This window comes from Hibiscus syriacus, unplaced genomic scaffold (assembly GCF_006381635.1).
Source record: "Hibiscus syriacus cultivar Baekdansim isolate YM2019G1 unplaced genomic scaffold, ASM638163v2 tig00002894_pilon, whole genome shotgun sequence".
Taxonomy (NCBI): domain Eukaryota; kingdom Viridiplantae; phylum Streptophyta; class Magnoliopsida; order Malvales; family Malvaceae; genus Hibiscus; species Hibiscus syriacus.
In genome coordinates this window covers 3,421-23,270 of record NW_024061955.1, presented here as the reverse complement: position 1 = coordinate 23,270, position 19,850 = coordinate 3,421, and the positions used below count along the sequence as shown (strand labels likewise).

General features: G+C 33.7%; 3 protein-coding genes and 2 pseudogenes across 3 annotated transcripts; 3 read left to right on the top strand and 2 right to left on the bottom strand.

Annotated features, from left to right (window-relative positions):
- Positions 1-934: 934 nt before the first annotated feature.
- Positions 935-2,161, bottom strand: LOC120162813. Its single transcript, XM_039172889.1, has one exon. It carries the CDS (start codon positions 2,111-2,113, stop codon positions 1,025-1,027), a length of 1,089 nt encoding a protein of 362 aa, XP_039028820.1. The 5' UTR covers positions 2,114-2,161; the 3' UTR covers positions 935-1,024.
- Positions 2,162-4,489: 2,328 nt separating this feature from the next.
- Positions 4,490-5,725, bottom strand: LOC120162748 (RNA polymerase II transcriptional coactivator KELP-like; the record flags this gene model as incomplete). The annotated part of the gene is made up of 3 exons (XM_039172837.1): positions 4,490-4,633; positions 5,459-5,564; positions 5,642-5,725. Coding segments are annotated over 3 exons (276 nt in total), but the record flags the coding sequence as incomplete, so codon positions are not given.
- A 6-nt stretch (positions 5,726-5,731) lies between these two features.
- On the top strand, positions 5,732-8,714 carry LOC120162742 (annotated as a pseudogene).
- Positions 8,412-14,673, top strand: LOC120162731 (long chain acyl-CoA synthetase 4-like). The gene is made up of 17 exons (XM_039172819.1): positions 8,412-8,661; positions 9,896-10,034; positions 10,491-10,554; positions 10,674-10,763; positions 10,891-10,947; positions 11,065-11,113; positions 11,332-11,408; positions 11,653-11,692; positions 11,788-11,882; positions 12,336-12,503; positions 12,663-12,773; positions 12,848-12,935; positions 13,249-13,315; positions 13,666-13,741; positions 13,879-13,996; positions 14,109-14,354; positions 14,447-14,673. Exons 1-17 carry the CDS (start codon positions 8,412-8,414, stop codon positions 14,638-14,640), a joined length of 1,929 nt encoding a protein of 642 aa, XP_039028750.1. The 3' UTR covers positions 14,641-14,673.
- A 3,977-nt stretch (positions 14,674-18,650) lies between these two features.
- Positions 18,651-19,569, top strand: LOC120162794 (annotated as a pseudogene).
- The last annotated feature ends 281 nt before the right edge of the window (positions 19,570-19,850 follow it).

Sequence of the window (19,850 nt, the reverse complement as noted above, 5' to 3'; positions counted from 1 at the left end):
ATCGTTTGATATAGTTCAAGGATCTTTAATGTACTTTACCCTATTATATTTGAAGTGAAATACATGTGGAATGGAAAATTATTCTTCAGGGAAAGAATGGGGGTTGGGTTATGCTGCTTTGAACACAAATGAAAATGGGATGAAGAAAGGTATTACGTGGGAATGAATGAATCAAATATATCCTAAGAGACTGTCCTGCTGCAAAGCAACTGAAAATTTAGTCTTGAAACAGTAGAATTCAAAGATTAGATTACACTTAACTGAAATCCAAGCGAATTGGGAGCCCTTCATTTAGTTTTCTGCAGTTTTTGTACCCAAAAAAAATCATATATAAGTTTAGAATATATTATGTATCAAACAATTAAGAATAAATTTTATTTTTTATTAAGAACAGTGGACGTTTGGATAGATGCTGATGAATCACATATCATTCGACCAATCTGTTTCGTGGCAATAGGGCAAGCCCAAGGCTGGTCTTTGCATGGGCCGATGTGGATAGTAGTGTATGTTAAAGTACCCATTGAATTAAGTTTTGGTTTAATTTGTTCTTTTACTTTTACTTTTACTTTTATATTTTTTATTTTCCAAATTCAAAAAAAAAATTAAATTGAATTATTAATATAGTATGTAAACCTTTTAATTTTATTCATAAGTGTATTAATAATGCATAACATTCTTTTGTTGGAAAGTGTATTAATAATGCATAACACGATGTAACTGTTCAAACTCAATCTCAATCGTGTGAAAAAATATTTTTCTTTATTATTGAGATTATTCAATCAACTTTAAATGCATACTTCTTAAATGTATACATTTTACTCATAATTAGATTAATTTCTCAGTTTTTATAAAATAATCAGATTATGATAAACTAAAATAAATAATTAAAAACAAGTCATGAGTTTTCATAAAAGTGAAAGGATGAAATTCATTATGAACTTGATTGTATATTGAAATAGTTACATACAATATTTGTATGTATTAACAACAACTTGCAAAAACTTAACCGTGCAATTGAAAAGCACTAAAGACAAGTTGGACAATGGATTAACCCATTCTCATTACATTTCCCACACCGCTCCCACTTCTCCCCGCTCACCGCCGCCACTTTACAGCTCCCCCCACACTCTACACACGGCACGAACCTCGCTCCGCCGCAGCCGCCGCAAGCCAGCCGCCCTACCCCTCTCTCGACGCGTCCCATACTCAGTATCTTCCCGAGTTTCCCAGTCTCGTTCAGCTCGCTCACCGCCTCAGCTCCGCCAAGGTACCGCCCCTTAACGAACACCCTCGGCACGCTCGCTTCATCACCTAATAACTCCCGCAACTCGCTCAAGAACTCCCCATGCAACGACACGTCCCGCTCGTCGAACACCACGCGTTGGACCTCGAGTATCCCCCGCACCTTGTTGCAGTCCTCGAACGTGTGCCGGACACCCCTCAAAGACGTCGTGTAAATCACCACCGTGTCTTTCCCGCCCGGAGGGCATATCTCCGGAAACTCACTTAACGGGTCTCGTTTGGTCATTATCTTATCGTAATTCGCCATCCTCCCTTCTTTCTCCCTCTCTTCCCTGTCTTTTACTATGAATATGTTATCCTTTAACTTGGACGCTACTGGTTGAGCTGAAACTCGAGGCTCCGGGGCTTTTAACTCAGCCGGTGTTGTTTTTACCTCTTTTGGCATCGACTCAGTTTTGCTTAACTCGTTTGCAGCTGGTTTTGATTCTTTTGATGACAGTTTCGCGTCTAACTCTTCTATGGTATGAAAAGTCAAGCTCTTACGAGGCTGGTTATTAGTGACTTGTTTTGCGGGTTTTGGAGGCGATGTGGGAGCTTGGGGCTTCTTGTTATCGTCGTTAATGGCTGGCTTGAGATCTTCTAGGGCTTTGCTAACTTCATCCCAGGAGTGAGGAGCAGCTTCCAAAGCGTTGAGCTTCTCGAGAATCACAGCCGGAACATGCGTGGGCTTCTCTTGGTTCTCCTGCTGGAGTTGCCCCGCCTTGACCCAGGGTTCATCTATGGCGTTTACGTCGAACACCGCAAAGCTCGATGGTGGCGGCCGGTAATAATCCACGGTGGCTGTGCTGCCTTTGGATGCTGAGCAGCCCATTTTTTGAAGCTAGGTGATATTTTTGGTGAGAGTGGATATTTGCATGTGTGGTTTTATTGAGGGAAATGGTGTGGGGGAATTTGTGTGGTGATGGATGAAACTGAAGGGTATTTTATCTTTTAAAAATTGATGGGATTATTGATATAGCCTTGAGAAGATCGAGTGGTGTATGGTTTAGCCAGGTGGACCTATCAATGTCAAATACGTCAATTCCAGATTTGTCTTTGATAATGCCTTTGCCCATTGTTTTATGGGACGTGTGGTGCATTTCTGTCCTGTGCCTCACTCAAACTTGAGGTTTACGATTTTTGGGATTGAATTTTGTTTTCCTCTATATTATTAACATTATATATGGTTAAGCTTCTTCATTAATTTGAACCAGAAAAAGAATATTTATACGAGTATAAATTAGTTTCTGTGATCAAAAATATAAACATTTTAAAAACTACTATCAACTTAATTATATTTATCAGTTTAATTATAAATAAATTAGATGTGAGCCTTCGATCGAGTTGAGTAAAAAAAATTTGAGTTATTTAAGTTGACGAGTCGTATTTTACACCTTAAACTTAACTTGAAATTTTTTTCGAGTCGAATCGAGTTATTCGATTTTATATAGTAATTTTATTATAATCATTTATAATATTATGATAAGGATTAGTACCAACTTTTTTATTTTCTCTAACCATATAATATATATATATTTCATATTATTTTCACATTATAATATTATTTAATATATCAAATATAATATAAAATTATAAAATATATTCACAATATTATACTTTAAAGAAAGTATTCCGATGATAAAATATTATAAAGAGTATAAAGGAGTTAAGAAATTGATGTGATTTTTTTGGGTAAATAAGTGTAACCAAAAGTCCAAATTAAATAAAATGCAAAGTTAAGGGACTAAATAAAAAAAAAGAGTCCATTATTAGTAAAAAAAATAAGAACTTTTTTTTATTAAGGTAAAGATGATTACAAAATAGTATATATTTTAATTATTCTGAGCCATTTGACAATCAATGCTTAATCATTCTTGCAATTCTTGTGTTCGTACTCGTAATATCTAGAAACTAACAACGATTCTTTTAACCACTGAAGTAAGTTGATTTGTACGGAAAAAAAATAAGAATTAAAGTTACATAAAATAAATATTTAAATTATTTATTTACTTCAAATAACCCTTTTTAAATATATATATATATTTAATACTTTAATTTTACTTTTACATGACTCGTTAGAAAAAATTATATACTAAATACGTGACACGTGCCCACAGTTTATCTTCTTTTATTATCTCTAATTTTATAAAAAATAATTAAAAAAAATATTTTTTTAAGAAATAAAAATGCTAAATCCAAATAAAAAGCACATCTACTCTAAATAATCAAGTCGATTTATATTTTTTTTTTCATTTTCATTGTTTTACATAAATTGAATTTACAAGTTAAATCAAAATCTTAGAATATCAGTTATTCCCATGAGTTTCAAACAAGTTTTAGCATTATAACATGTAATACTTAAATTTTGTCTTAGCCCAAACTTATTCGAATAGACATTTGAGAAAATAAAAATATTATCAGAGAATATCCTATAATATGCTAATTGATTTGATTAAACAAAATAGATGTTATTTTCTTATATAGAGATCTTATATGATTTGGACAAATCTTAGTCTTTAATGTAAATAATATAGATCATTGGATGTACGGAGACTAAACTATAAATAGAGTCTTTTTCCCTATCATTAGGGGAAGGGAAAAAAGAGAAGAATGTGAGAAATCGGAAAAATTTTATAACGCACGTCACACACCAAAACACATCACTAATACGACACATCGATATATACTACTAATTAAATTATCCTTATTAAAAATATGAAAAAATATAATGAACTATCTATAATTAATCCTTTATTATAATCTAATTTAAATTTTAATAGAAATATAATTAAATTATTTTTATTAAAAACTATAATTATTTTAGATTTTTTTTAAGATTGAAACATTTAATTTATATAAACTTACATCTTCATCCCAACAACATCCATCAAAACTAGCAATTGAACCAATTGGACCAAGTCATGAAATTTTAATGCTCAATTTATAAGATGCAGTTTAATAAATAAGCAGTATGGCTGACTTTAGTTATAATTAAAATTTATTGCAAAAGTATTTCACATGCATTGTTCGACAAACATCAATAAAATGGAATGATTGAACGATCCCACGTCGTTTCTAAGGGGCTATATCTGCCCTGGCATTACAAGATGAGATTCAAAAGAATCCCGGGATCGAAACAGATATTAGTCCTTCCAAAAAGAGCAACACTTACATAGACACCATGCCACATCAACACCGAGGCTAACTTTAGGTTCACAATTACACAAGACGACACTACCGGTCCCTAGATCAAGCTCTCACTGGGTCTATGACTCCATCTTCCTTACAGCTTTCTCAATGTTCGATATATTCTTCTTTAAGGCCGACCATTGTTCTTCTGTCAAACTTATCCCTAATGATTCAGCAGAGGAATTGAAAACAAGTTAGCACTAAACAAGAAATACCATAAAGTAATAAGCATAAGAAAATGTTAAATTTGGAAGTTCGACCACGAAGATAGATTATATTCACACTTTGACGAGAATAGCCAACAATGATGCACGGAAATCATATACGCACAGAGTAGAGTGAGTGTTTCGACGACCATTATGATGGAGAATGTGGCTAGAAATAGCAGGCATAAGACTCACAAACCAAATAATTACATTTCAAATACACATTGACATTTTAACATCCTAGACAAAAGAACTATATTGTTTGAAACCATCGTGCTTTTCCTTCAAAAGCGACCCAAGAAACAGAAGAAAAAAGAAAGGCAGAACAGAGCTACTCGGGAAACACCACAAAGCAACAAAACCCATATATCATAACAATGCAGCTTATAGGGGTAAATGAAAAGAATATCATAAAGAGTTTAATAAAGAATTCACCGCAAATGAGTGGCACATAGAATAGATGACCTGAGTTATTCAATCCAAATCACTATAGTACAATCCAAGTCAAGTTACAGATCAGTGACAGATAACAAAAAGAATTGTAAAAGGGCACATATTAAGAAGCATGATACATGGGTACTTCGGTATGCAGAAATCAAATGAACATTTTGCTGCAACATCACAAGACCAGGACATAATCAGCCACAACCACAAGTCAAGAAGACTGGGCAACCAAACTTGTTGATCAGGTAGCTCAAAACAATAGCAATCCAGGAAAATGAACATCTAAAATTTGCCTGAAACAACTAACAATTGAAGCTAAGCGGAGCATTTAATTCTACCTTTAGAGCTAGGAAGTTCTTTGCCGTCCTTTTTGTAATACTCCCTTATAGAAACCAAGGTTTTCCCTCTGAAATCTTGAATAGTCACCCTTCTCTTATCAGATAGCTGCCAAGAGAACAAAACAAAATAATAAACAGAATGTTAAAAAAAACTTTGGAGAAAACACAAAGAACGAAACGAACCCTGCAAATAATGAGATCACCATCATCATCGGACTCTTGGTCACCTGCTACAGCTCCAGCTTCAGCTTCTTCGGCTTCCTGTTTAGTTTTCAAGGAAGGTCTTTTGGAACTGGGTTTAGTAATTCATCCTCAGGGTTTGGTGTCTTGTTCCAATATAGAATGTGCTCCCAACTATCTTTTCTTCCTAGCTCGGGCTTGTCTTTTTATCGGCATATGTCGACTACAGTTAATGATAAGGCAGATAAATTCGAGCTCATCGGTGAGGTTGCAGAAGTTCTCAATGATGGTGCTGTTGAAGCTGTGGATTCACAGGCTCTTGCTGTGAGTGAGGTTGCCGTTGCTGCTGCTGACTGTTGGTTACCTGTTGCTACCTTGCAGCATGTTATTGATGCGGTTCATTCTTTTACCGGCTTGAACTGGTAAGTTTCCGCTTTTACTTGCTTTATATTTTCCAAGTCCTGCAAACATGCCAAGAATGCATTTTGTGTTCATTGGTAATGGTTTTGGCAAAGAGTATTGCATAGAAAACCCAATTTGTTGAAGTATCATTCCCTAAATTATGATGACTCGATCAATTGGCTTACAGACAGATGCATCAATCAATCTAAGCTATAATTGAATTCTCGAAAGAGACGCACAGTATACTATCAGGCTGCAAGTAACAAGATTGAGGTCCATGCAACGTTGTTTAAAACTCATATGCTTATAACTTATTAGATTTAAATTTGTCATCAAATCAGTTGGTTATTATATATTATATATGGTTGAATCCTTTTTTTCCCCTAAATTGCAAATGATGACAAATAAACCCTGATGTGAATCGGCACTGTGTATCTTATGCAATATGGTATATTGTGACTCGGTGCTTTATCATTTATTTCAGGTGGGCTGCCATAGCGGTGACAACACTTTTGATTCGTGGAGCAACTCTTCCGCTTTTGATTAATCAACTTAAAGCTAGTACTAAGATGACAGTGTGTAATTTTACTCTTTGTTTAATTTTCCATCCTCGTGTTCTTTTTACTCGTAGTGTGACATCGCCTATTTTTTTGTAGCACCTAAGTGGCTAAGTCTATATGCAGGACATTATTTTTATGTTTTACTTATGACTTTTATGAATTAAAGTACATAATCATTTTGATGATTATAAGAAGCTGCAAGTCGGTAAAATGTAAATACCGGAAAATTTGATTATGTTAATTATATCCTGGTCTTGTAATTATATTACAGAAATTTGGGTGGTGTGGAATCTTTACTTTGACCTTACTAATAGTGCAAAATGGAAAAGAAAGAACTGAGAGTCGTCTTCTTATATTCCTAGTTCCATAACTTAGTATGACTCTGCTTTGCTTGTTTTGTACATTTTTGTTAAAACCAAAAAGGTCTCAAGTGTGCCTAGCGTAAAGTCAACTGTTATCTTAACTAGTTCTCAACTAAGACTTAGACATGGAAAAAGAAGAGGAACTTATGGACATATTTCTTTTGATATTCCTTCTCCTCGTAAATGACTTCAGTTTGCAACTTAGAGACTGCTCTCTTTTTCACATTGCTTGATTAACAAAAAAGTAATCTATTTTAATTTGTGTTTATCCTGCAGCTAATGAGGCCACGCTTGGAGGAAATCAGGGAGCAGATGGCAAGCAAGGTTTGGTGCCAGCTTCTACTGTGATTGTGTTCCTATTTGAACCACTTAATCTCTGTTGACTACAAGCTGTTGTTTGCGGACCTAGTCTATGTCTCTATCGTACTTCGAATACATGTTAGCTTCTTAACGTTCGAATATATCTTCAATTCTGTTTTGGAGGATTCTAAATGATTTTAATCCATACATATAAGTTCAGAAGCAAATGTATATTAGACATGGGTTCATTAGGTTGGTATGTATCTAAATTCCGGTTGATCAGGAATGTATTCGATATACTGGTTGGTTCACTTAAATGTTTATTCGGCTGGTTTTACCAGACAATGCCTTGTTTGCAGATATGGCGTGACACCCTTTACTCCACTGAAAGGGCTCTTTATTCAGGGGCCCATCTTTGTCAGCTTTTACATAGCCGTAAGGCAAATACTTTTTGTAGTATTATTGGTTTTGTCTTAGAATCGAATGTAGTTCATGTAGATTTAGTATCGGTGACTTCTCTCTTACCCCAGATTACAACTATGGCTGAGAAAATGCCATCATTCAAAGCGGTGGAGCATATTGGTTTACAGATCTCACTACTCCAGATAGTTTGTACAGCTTTCCAGTTTTGACAGCACTGACGTTTTTTATAACCGTGGAGGCAAGTGTACTTTTTTCTCGATGATATTTTATTACAGAACCGCATTACACTGTACCTTTCTGAATTGTTATTCTGTTTTAATTAATGTCTGCAGTGTAACATGCAAGAAGGTATGGAAGGGAATTCTTCTGCTGCAACTATGAAAAATGTGTCCAGGGTGCTTGCTCTTTTGACAGTTCCATTTACCATGAGTTTCCCAAAGGTATTGTCAAAATAATATTAAGATTTTTTTACTCGAATAGATTGTTTCGGCTTTATACAATGGTTTCCCTTAACAAGCTGGTGCTGTGGTGCACTCTTTCCGCCATAGTATCTGTTATTAGTGCCATTTGTGTGTTTTGTATGCTGATGGTATTTTCACCTCAATTTATTCTACAGGCGATATTTTGTTATTGGATTACATCAAATTTGTTTCCCTCTCCTACGACCTAGGTGAGTACTTAAGTTTCCTGTAGTACGAGACGTGTTTCTTTATTCGATTTCTGACTATGTCTATATATCGCTTACCTCGAAAATTTATTTTTGCAGTGCTCAAGGCTGCTGGTGTGAAGAAGGCTTTAGGCATTCCTGAAATACCTAATCAACCAGCAGCTACTGCACAACGACCTCCTATTGGTCTGTATTCAGCTCTCAAACAAACACTCCAACAAGCTAGAAAAGCAGCAGAAGGATCTGCCTCTGTATCTACTGCACCGACAAAAGTATCGAACCGAAGCATATCTTCTTCTTCGACTATCAGTCAGCGGATTAGACAACTAGAGAAACAAGTAAAAGGAAGGAAGAAGAAGAAGAGGTGATTTCTTTATTAACCTATGTTAGTTGGACTTAGGGTGTGTCGGATATAGGTATGTGTCTAACATGGATACGTTTCATTTTTTTCCCAAGTTCTCTTGTATACCTGGAAAACCATATCCTTGTATTCAATATTCAAATATATTTGAAAACAAGTGTCAGACACGGATACTTTTAGGATTCTCGAACATAAGCTTTGAGGAATACGTTGAAGGCTGTTGTTGATGCAGGTAGGCATACAACCATGGTTCTGAAAGTGCCGTGATCTGCAAGCAAACGGATGCCATAATGGTGGTTTTCCCTTCATTAAACTTGTGTTGTTTCTAAAAGTGAGATGCCTAATTAATCAAAGTAATGACTTTGTTCTGGTGGAATGTTAGGTGAGCCGATTTTTCTTTAATGATAATTAATAATTCTTTAAGAACAAATAAATCATCTTCGTGTAATTAAAATGTACTTAAATTGATTACATTTTATTATTATTATTTACGACAAATGTGTGTCAATTAATTTGTCACTAAAACTAAATAAATTTATTTTTTATTTTAATTATTAAGTTAAAATTTAATTATACATGCAATTAACCCGTGCATTATATGCAAACAAATAATGTTTAAAAATTCATTCCCGGATAATGCTAATCCATCTATTATAAAGTGCTGAATCTCAATTTTATCTGAAATATAACTGTAAAATCATTAAATCAATCATATCATTAGTTAAAATAATTGGTTTTTGGAATTATTGTTTATTTATCTAATTACATTAAATGATTCTATCAATTTACCCTACTTATTAATAAATAATGGGTATGATTTTGAGAAAATAAATAAATGGATAATAAAATGGAATGAAAATAATAATTGAATGGCTAAATACGTAGTTTACCTTTAAATTTATATTAAATAATAAATTGCTTTTATTAAGGTTCTGTATATGATTAAAGTCATATAAAACAAACAGAACTGGATTCTATCATCCAAAAAGTAACTAACCGTCGTGTCTGGGCTTGCCGATCACTCAAAGCAACAGAGTCCTAATTTCTTAGGCTTTATATATATATCTTTACAAAACTTCTTGATCTTTATATATAATCTAAACAAGTGAAGAGAGAATATATAAGGAAGAAAAAAGTTACGAGGTTTCTGATTCGAACCATTTTGATCAAATGGCTCAACAGAGTATATAATACAGGTAGAAGAAGGGAAGGCCACCACCGATGGAAAACCGTCGATCGGCCCTGTTTATCGAAGTCGTTTTGCTGAGAATGGATTCCCTGCTACGGTTCCTGGAATGGACTGTTGTTGGGATATTTTCCGGTTAGATTTTTAGCTTTCTCTCTCTTCTTTGTTGGTTGCTGTGAAAGTAACGAAAATATTGATTTTACGGATCGTAAGATTTGGTTGTATTATCGAAATGACTAATGCTTGAAAATTTTGGATTTTAAATACACATATAGATCAAGGTGTTGAGATTTCCATTCTTTTAGCTCAATGATCGGTGGATTTCATTCAACTCGGTGTAAAATTGTAGAACTAAGATTTATATGTTTGATTGTAGTAATTGTTCCGATTTTGGAGCTCACTGTTCATGTGATGTGGAGATCAAAATTTTCTGCTTTATAACTTGCATTTTGTTCATGTATGATTGAACGTGTTAACTAATTAACACAGTTCGTATTTGTTATCATACAAAAGGGACGATTTTTTTTCTTCCTTCTTTAATCTTACTTTATGTCTTATGACAGTAATTCATATTTCATCTTCTCGTTGCAGAATGTCAGTTGAGAAATATCCGTACAACCCAATGCTTGGTCGCCGGCAGATTGCGAACGGGAAAGTATGTTGCCAGCCTTCCACTGCTGATTTTTTTTTTATTATTATTGCTTTTGCATTCTGCTTTTACAACCGACCTTGACTTTTAGTCAGAGTATCTAAAATTATGTGCTTTCACTGCAGGCCGGAAAATATGTATGGCAAACTTACAAAGAAGTTTATGGCATTGTAATAAAAGTGGGGAATTCCATCCGGAGTTTTGGTATTGAGGAGGTAGTACAGTAACTTTTTGATATTGTAAAAGTTTTTATTCATAAAAATTAATGCTTCGGCGATCATTAACCACAGCTTCAGTTTATGTGTATGTTTTAAATTTTATTGCTTCTGTTTTTGCTTGCAGGGAGGAAAATGTGGTATTTATGGTGCCAATTGTGCAGAGTGGATAATGACCATGGAGGTATCATTATTCCATCATTTTTTGTCTGACTTGCATAAATTAGTTTCTCCTAAGCACTCTTCATTACCAAAATGTCTGTTCCCCAAAACTTTTCCTAATGCACCAACATTGATGCAGGCCTGCAATGCTCATGGACTCTCTTGTGTTCCTTTGTATGACACTTTAGGTATTTCTTCTTTACAACCTAAAAAGGCTGCTTTGCATTTCGTTAAATAGCAACTTTCAGCAAACAACAATCCTATGTTTGTTATCTAGCCTCCCTCATTTTTGAACCTGGTCTTAGTTGTTAACTGTAACATCTTTAAACTCTTTTAATAATGAGTGTATATCAACACCACTACATACTGTTAATTATTGTTTGATTCTCTGTCATCTATATTATAGGTGCTGGTGCTGTGGAGTTTATCTTATGCCATGCAGAAGTTTCGATTGCTTTTGTAGAGGAAAAGAAGATTGCTGAAGTAAGAACAGTTACATCTATATTTGGAACCCAAGGATTGTTATGGGATGTGGGAACAAGGGGAAAGGCATGCCTTTTCTATGTATTTTCAAAAAGAAGATATCTCTGTACGAAATAAGTTTCTAGTTTTCTATTATCAGCATTTGCTTCTATAAGTGCTGCTCAGTTTTGTTAGTTGGTGTTCATCTGATAATTTGTAGGTGCATAGTTCTTGTCTCATGTAAGGTTTCTCTTTGCCCTTCCAGATATTTAAAACATTTCCAAACTCAACAAAGTACCTAAGAAGTAAGCTATTTCTTTGTTTTTGGAAGAAGTGGGTGGGATATTTTTTTTTCTATTGCGTTAGAAACAATTCATGTGCGTGTCCATTGGCTCTGCAGCAATTGTTACCTTCGGGATGGTATCACCTGATCAGAAGACAGAAGCTGAGAAGCATGGCTTGGCAATATTTGCATGGGAAGAATTTTTGCTGTTGGTTGGTTACTTTCTCTGTTATTCTCCTCTTCAATTTATTAGTAAATAACTTTATGCTACTGAGTTATTGTGTCGTTTTAAACAGATTGCCAGTAATTTTAGTCACGAGTTCAGAGAAAAGTATCTATTATAGCTGTAGAAAAAATGTTTCTGGCATTGCATTGCAATTCTTTAGTGTGAGCTAAGGACCCTTGTCATTTTCTTGCAATGATCCAGTCTATTTGATAATTTTAGCATCTTGATTCTATATGTGAGTTGGCATTTCTTTGTTTTCATTCTGGTTTTAGGACATTGAAGGAATTTCCCACCGTTTTATAATTACTATTTGATAACCATGTCTTATCCATCTTCGATAAATGTTTAATTAGCATCTGAATTTAATCACACAATACGACATTTTAACATGTAGATGGGTGCTGGTTCTGATTTAAGTTCTTATGTCTGTTTCTTGCAGGGAGAAAACAAACAATATGACCTTCCAATAAAGAAGAAAAATGATGTCTGCACAATAATGTATACCAGTGGAACAACTGGTGATCCCAAGGGAGTATTGATTTCAAATGAGAGTATCGTTACTCTTATAGCAGGGGTGAATAGCCTGCTAGAGCGTGTAAATGAACAGGTTATTTTTGCATTTAATTTCCTGATAACAAGGCAAATCATTTCATCAGTCACTTTGTTTGACATGTCTGTTCTGATTCCGACACTAAAATTTGGGTTATGATTTCTCTCTTTTTTGCTTTCCCTCACTAATTTGTTCATTTCTTGTGAAATTTTTCAGTTGACAATGAAGGATGTTTATATTTCTTATCTTCCTCTTGCACATATCTTTGACCGGGTGATCGAGGAGTTATTTATTTCACATGGTGCCTCGATAGGATTCTGGCGTGGGGTAAGCAAGATTATTTGATATCGCTGATACTGGAGTTATTCTAATCAGTATTTGCTAATTTGTTGCATCTTCAGGACATAAAACTATTGGTTGAAGATCTTGGGGAGCTAAAGCCAAGCATCTTCTGTGTTGTTCCTCGTGTGTTGGATCGAATCTATTCAGGTAATTCTTGAATATTAAAATGTATTGCTGAGATGGATTTCCAGCATTCTTTCTAAACATGCATAAATATATTGAAGAAGATTCTGGGCTAGGAAATTTCATTTTGGGTTGTTTTTTGAAGATGTACTTGAAAATTGTCTTGATTTATTTCTGAAACTCTCATTCAAATTCTTTCGAAGTTAATTATATTTTCTTTCTTTTTAGCATATACTTTGTAAAACAAAATGAACTACATTGATACATTTCTTTCAAAAGACTCTTCAATGAATTATCAATAAAGCTGTGAACCTGACATAATTTTGTATGTTGTCAGGTTTACAACAGAAGGTTTCTGAGGGAAGCTTATTGAAAAAGACATTGTTTAATGCGGCATACTCATTGTAAGTTAAATTTTCAGTTTGCTCATGTGAAGCAGCTCATTGTATTTGCTGGATGCTAATTACGAACAAAGAACAATTGCCTTTTGTACACTACAGTGATCATTTTTCCTAGCTAGAGATAACTAGATTTATCTCAATCCCCTTTCAGGCATTAAACTTTATCATTGCTTTGGCATTAGCTTATATCGTTTGCAGTATGTCCTTTAACTTCTTGTTACTGTGTTTAGCAGTGACACCTAATTAGGGTAGTTTTGTTCACATTGATTTAATTATTTCTGTTGTATCCAGTTAATTTCCATCCATATTTCTGAATTGATGTCTGGTTCTAACATTTATGATAACCTCTACAGCAAATTCTATAATATGAGGAATGGCTCCAAACATGGAGATGCGTCTCCTTTTTCTGACAAAATTGTATTTAGACAGGTGATGAAAATCTTATTTGTTGTATAAAAATAGTACGAGCCTCCTTGCGTATATCAGTTGAAAGCCAATACTGATCGGCACTAACTGCAGCAGAAATCATTTTTTTACTTATTCATTCATGTTCATAATTTTGTCAGGTAAAAGAAAGTTTAGGAGGGAATTTGCGGATTATTCTATCCGGAGCAGCACCTCTTTCTGCTCATGTGGAGGAGTTCCTACGAGTGGTGGCATGTTGTCATATTATGCAAGGATATGGTATACTGTCTGTTAAGCCTCTTTAGATCTGATAATTCTTTCTTATTTACTGATTGTGTGCATTCTTGCAGCCTCATGAACATTTACCTATTTTATACGGATCTGAATGTAGGCCTGACGGAGACCTGTGCGGGAACTTTTGTCTCGTTACCGAATGAGTTGTCGATGCTTGGTACTGTGGGGCCTCCGGTACCAAATATAGATGTCCGTCTAGAATATGTACCTGAAATGGGATATGATGCCCTCGCAAGCACACCACGAGGTGAAATTTGTCTCGGGGGAAAAACGCTGTTCTCAGGGTACTACAAACGTGAAGATCTCACGAATGAGGTCTTGGTTGATGGCTGGTTCCACACAGGTCTGCTCATACTTGTCTCTTCTTAAGTTGAGGTTCTCTCCGAATTCATTAGCTTATCTCCAAGTTGATGACCTTTCATCTTTGTGCATCAGGGGATATCGGTGAGTGGCAACCGAATGGAAGCATGAAAGTTATCGATCGAAAGAAGAACATTTTTAAGCTTTCGCAAGGGGAATACGTTTCTGTTGAGAACCTTGAAAATATTTACGGTTCCGCATCTGTTGTTGATTCGGTATGCCTTTTAGCTGTTGTTGATTTTAGACTTGTTTTGTCTGCTCGAATTTGACATCCTTTTACATTTCATCTTTACCAATATCAGATATGGTTTATGGGAACAGCTTTGAGTCCTTCCTTGTTGCTGTTGTTAACCCGAATAAGCAAGCACTCGAACGCTGGGCTGCTTTGAATGAAAACTTTATTAAATTAAATAAAAATATTAAGAAAAAACATCCAATCACATAGTGACACATGTCACCATCTAATTGAGGATTAAATTTATTGAATTAATTAAAAGTTATGACCAAATTAATAGAATGTGTAAGTAATGAGGACTAAATGTGTAATTATACAAATTTTTATTAACTGTCATGTAATCTCCTCCGTTAATATTTAATAGCATGTGACTTGATTGACAAGATTTAAATAGTTAGGTGACCTGATTGGCAAAATTGAAAAATCAATGGTTAAAATAAAAGGGATAAATAGTTAAGTGGTCAATGATATTTTACCTTAACAACTAATGTTTTATAAATATTGTATTTTAATTAAATTACATTTAGATTTTTAACTAATTTATAATCATATGTTTAGTATTTTATAATTTAATGTTTTATAAATTAATTTAATTGTGTTCATCGTTAACGATGCTCACCCACGCTCGATGAACGTCGTATAATTTTTTTATTGTTTATTGTTTAGGTTAAACCAATCAATTGATTTAGAGTTCAAATTCATTATTATAATCCTTTTTATAATTAATGAAGCACAAGTTAAGCAAATACCAAAAAAATAAAGAGTTGACAAAAGAGGAGCTCCATTAAATCAAAATGGCCGACCATTGTTAGCCCCAAAATGTTGTGTGGTGTTGGAGCAATTGCAAAAATACCTGTGAAATGATGATGGACAGACAATATTAATTGGAGGAGATACATTCATTTTCATAACTATAATATTAATTGGACGTTCTAATGAATGAGATCTACCGATTTTAAAATAACTTTTAAATAATTTCTCACTCTTTATTTACATGTAGGACAGAAGTGAAGATTCATTTTAAAAAATAAAATAGATAAATATTATTGGTTGAGACCACGAATGACGTGTTAAACTGTATTCGTCTAATAATTTTTCATAGAAGAAATATATTTTAGGAGACAAACAAACCTGTAAGCCTCCTATCAATATATATTATCAAAGTGGAGTACTACATACCTATCAAACATATTATTTAAAAAGAGGTTAATAATCTCATGATTATTTATACTAGCGTGATCATTCAACTTATTTTACGCCTCGTTTTTAAAGAGAATATTAGTTACTTATATTAAGTTTATCTCACGTTTTTTTTTAATTTAAAGTGTCTACGAGTAGTATATGTTATGAAGATTTTTGATAATGGAAGTTTAGATACTTTTACAGTTTCTAAGGCTTGAACACCTATAGAGATAGTAATTATCTTTTTTATCATTAAAATAATTTGATTCGTGTAAATTTATCTCGTATTTTAAAATAAAAAGAATTAAATATCATGAAATTTAAAGACCGCTTAACTAATGACTCCATAACACCTACATATGCATGCTTTGCATTAATATTTTTCCTTAAGATTTGGCGTATGAATGAAGTTTAATTAACGACTTATTTCAACCAAAAAAGTGATGGTGAAATTAATTGCTTGGTGGCCATTGACTTATTTTTTTTTCTTATCTCGTAAATTTGATAATCAATAGGACTCTAGTATGGGATGTCTATGTACTAATATAAGGTTAATATAAGGTGCTACCGGAAATATTAATATTGTTTAATATTTCTGATAATTTCTGATAAAACGTTATTTAAAATATTATTTTTTTATTGTAAATATTAATGTTGTTTTAATATTTCTAGTAAAGCGTTACTTAAATATTATTTTTCTACCGAAATATGAATATTGGGCGCTACCTAAAATGTTATTTTTTTCTACCGAAAATATTAATACTGAAAATATTTATTTTAGATAGAGAAATTAACATTTCCGATATAAAAAATACATTTTAAGTAATACTCTACCAAAAATTTTAAAATAATATTAATATTTTTTATAACACCTTAAATTAAACTGCCGTACAAAACTACAGCAGAACTACCCCTATAGTATTAGTAAATTGAAAAAGTTCGTTTAACGTAATACAAAAGTCAAAGGACCGTTGACTTTTGAACCGACAATTTGGTTTGTTTCACATGCAAAGCAAACCATGGTTTTCAGAACCGACGGGTTAACGAATCTGTCATGCTATCAGTTCACTGGTTCAATCGGTCAAATCGGTTCGATCGGTCGAAAGAACCGGACGATGTCAAAATTATTTAAAAAATTAAATAAAAATACCAAAAATATTTAATAAAAAATAATTTTTTATATCACAAGTCATATTCAAAGCAAATCATAACATATATAAGTTAAAAACCATAAAATCAAGTGAAACAAAATGATTCAAATTAATTACAACAAATATTTAAGGTAAAACATATTAAATAATAAATATAATTATATAACTATAATTAAAAAATAAATTTGGGGTTAAAAAATCATAACAAAATGATATTGTTTGGTTTAATTTTTTTTAAAAACAATCTCACATGGCTAAGAAACATAGAAGAGCATCCCAAAAATCTAAAGAGTAAAATATGAGAACAAAACAATCTCACATTGCTAAGAAACATAGAAGCGCATCACAACTAACTTCTATAAATAATAGAGGTAATTTGGCATTCAAAATCATGGAGCCTTTTGGTGAGCATTGAGTAACTATTCTTTCACTTCAATCAAGCTCGAATTTTAGGCTTCAATCGAGCTTCTAATTTTTTTTGAGTTCAAGCCTTTTTGAGTTCAAGTTTCAATATTATATTTCGAGTTTGAGTTGAATTTGATAATTTTTAGCTTGTGAGTTTGAGTTGAGTTGAGCTTACTTTTAAAGTTTTCAAGTTCGAGTCGAGCTCAGCAATACTCGAGTTCGACTTGGCTCGTTTAACAAACGGCGTTGCTTGGTTTATTTTTAAAAAAAAACAAAAACAAAAATCTCGATTTTTCTAGTTTTTCCAGTTTTCAGCCGGTTCGATTTGAACGGTTCAGCGGTTTTGGTCGGTTCACTAATAGTGGTTCAACCGGTTTAGATTGAACTGGACTAAACAACGGTTCCCGATTGAACCGCCGATCTGATCCGATTTTCAAAACAGAGAGCAAAACCAAGCCTTTTGTATATTTGGTTGCAATTTTATTTTTACCACTCAGAATTCATATTCAGTTAATACGGTTTACACTTTTAAATTTAGTTGAACCATGACTTGATTGTTATATCTTAAATACATTTAAAATTGGTATTGCCCTAATCAAATTATCTCACTGATTAAATGAATAGTTGTATTTTTAAAGGTCTCGGGTGCAAGCATCAGCAACTACAATAGGGTGATTGAACATTCATTGTTAAATAATTGAGAGTATTTAGAATAAATACTACTTTGTAATCACCTTAGCTTAATAAAAAAAAATAGTGTTTGTATGCAATATTTATGGGTAGTTTAATTATAAACTTTGAGCTTGCAAAATTTTAGAACAATTGCTTAGTTGACCATCATTCTAAATTTGTTCATAAATTTTAAAATGTTATGTATCAGTTCCTAAACAATTACTTTCATTTTAAATCAGTCCATAAATTAAAAAAAATCTATATTCATCCCCAAATTATCAGTATCAATCCATTTTGATTATATTAATATGTCGTTATGTCGTTAATTCTACTAATTTTTGAAAGTCATGAAAATTAAATATGTGACCTTCTAGAAGATTTAAATTAATCCATAAATTTAAATATTAGAGCTAATGAAACGTTAACAAAATGAGAAATGGAATAACTAAGTACCAACAGTTATATTTACCCAAAACTTACTTAAGGTTTGCTTTGCCCTGCAGCTATATATACGCGAAGCTGGAACCAGACTGATACTCTTCGTGCCATACTAATTCCAGCAGTCTTCCCTTTGAAGACTCTCAAACAAGTTCTTATTATTCCGTTTCTTCGTTTTCAATCTCCCAAATTCTGGATTTTTCATATTTTTTTCCGGATCAATTATGCAAGAAACCAACCATGTTTGTGGATTCAACAATGGTACAAATATTGGGTCTTTCCTATCAGAGCTCATATTATCAGGAGGTTCAAACACCATAGATTCAATCTTCTCTATTTGTGCCCCGTCACTGGCCATCTCCGCCGCCGCCAACTCTGTTAACGAGCCATTAGGCTCTTCAGTCTATCACCGCCAGAGAGATAACCATCAAAGATTCTGCCACCAAAACCATGAATCAACGAACCAATACTCGAGTCCTCAAAAGAAGAGCTTTACAGAGGCGAACGGCAGAGACAGTGGGGCAAATGGGTGGCGGAAATCAGACTCCCACGGAAAAGAAAACGAGTGTGGCTAGGCACTTACGAAACAGCCGAAACCGCCGCTTTGGCATATGGCCGAGCAGCTTATAGGCTTAGAGGGGAATACGCAAGGTTGAATTTCCAGAATCTAAATGATCCAATCAAGTTTGGGTTCGTAGATTTTTCTCAGTTGAATGATTTGAGGAACGCAGTGGATGCTAAGATTGAATCCATTCGTCAGAAGATGAAAACGGAAAGAGCTAAGAAGAAAGCCAAGAAGGGTACCTTCGACGATCGTGCCGCGTGTTCGTCGTTGTCGCCTTTTAGCGACGGTTTAAGCAACGGGTTGGTGTCGGACGGTGGGTTTCGGAGAGATGAGAATTCACCGGCCTTTGTTTCGAACGATTATCCGACGATGAAGGTAGATGAACCACGACTCGAGGATGATTTGCTCGCTAAAATGCCGTCTTTTGATGCTGACTTGTTATGGGATTTTCTTGCTAATTAAGATTACAACATTTACACTCATGTTTTCTGTAATGAAATTTGTTTCAGCATATATAGCTGCTACATTTGAAAGAGTAAATGGCTACATGTTTTATTTTATTTGATAAACTAGTTATTTAGTCACCTGTTTATTATAATGCTTTTATTTTATCTTATAAATTTTAGGGTAAACTACACGGGACCACCAACTATGGTCATTAATCAATCTTACCACCGAATTATTTTTTATCTCAATTCGACCATCAAACTTTTTAATTGATTCAATCAGATCACTTTTCGTTAAAAAAATAACGGCACGTCCGATGTGGCTGTTTTAAACTAACGACGATGGTTTTATATTATTATTAATGCCACCTGAGAAGACACATGG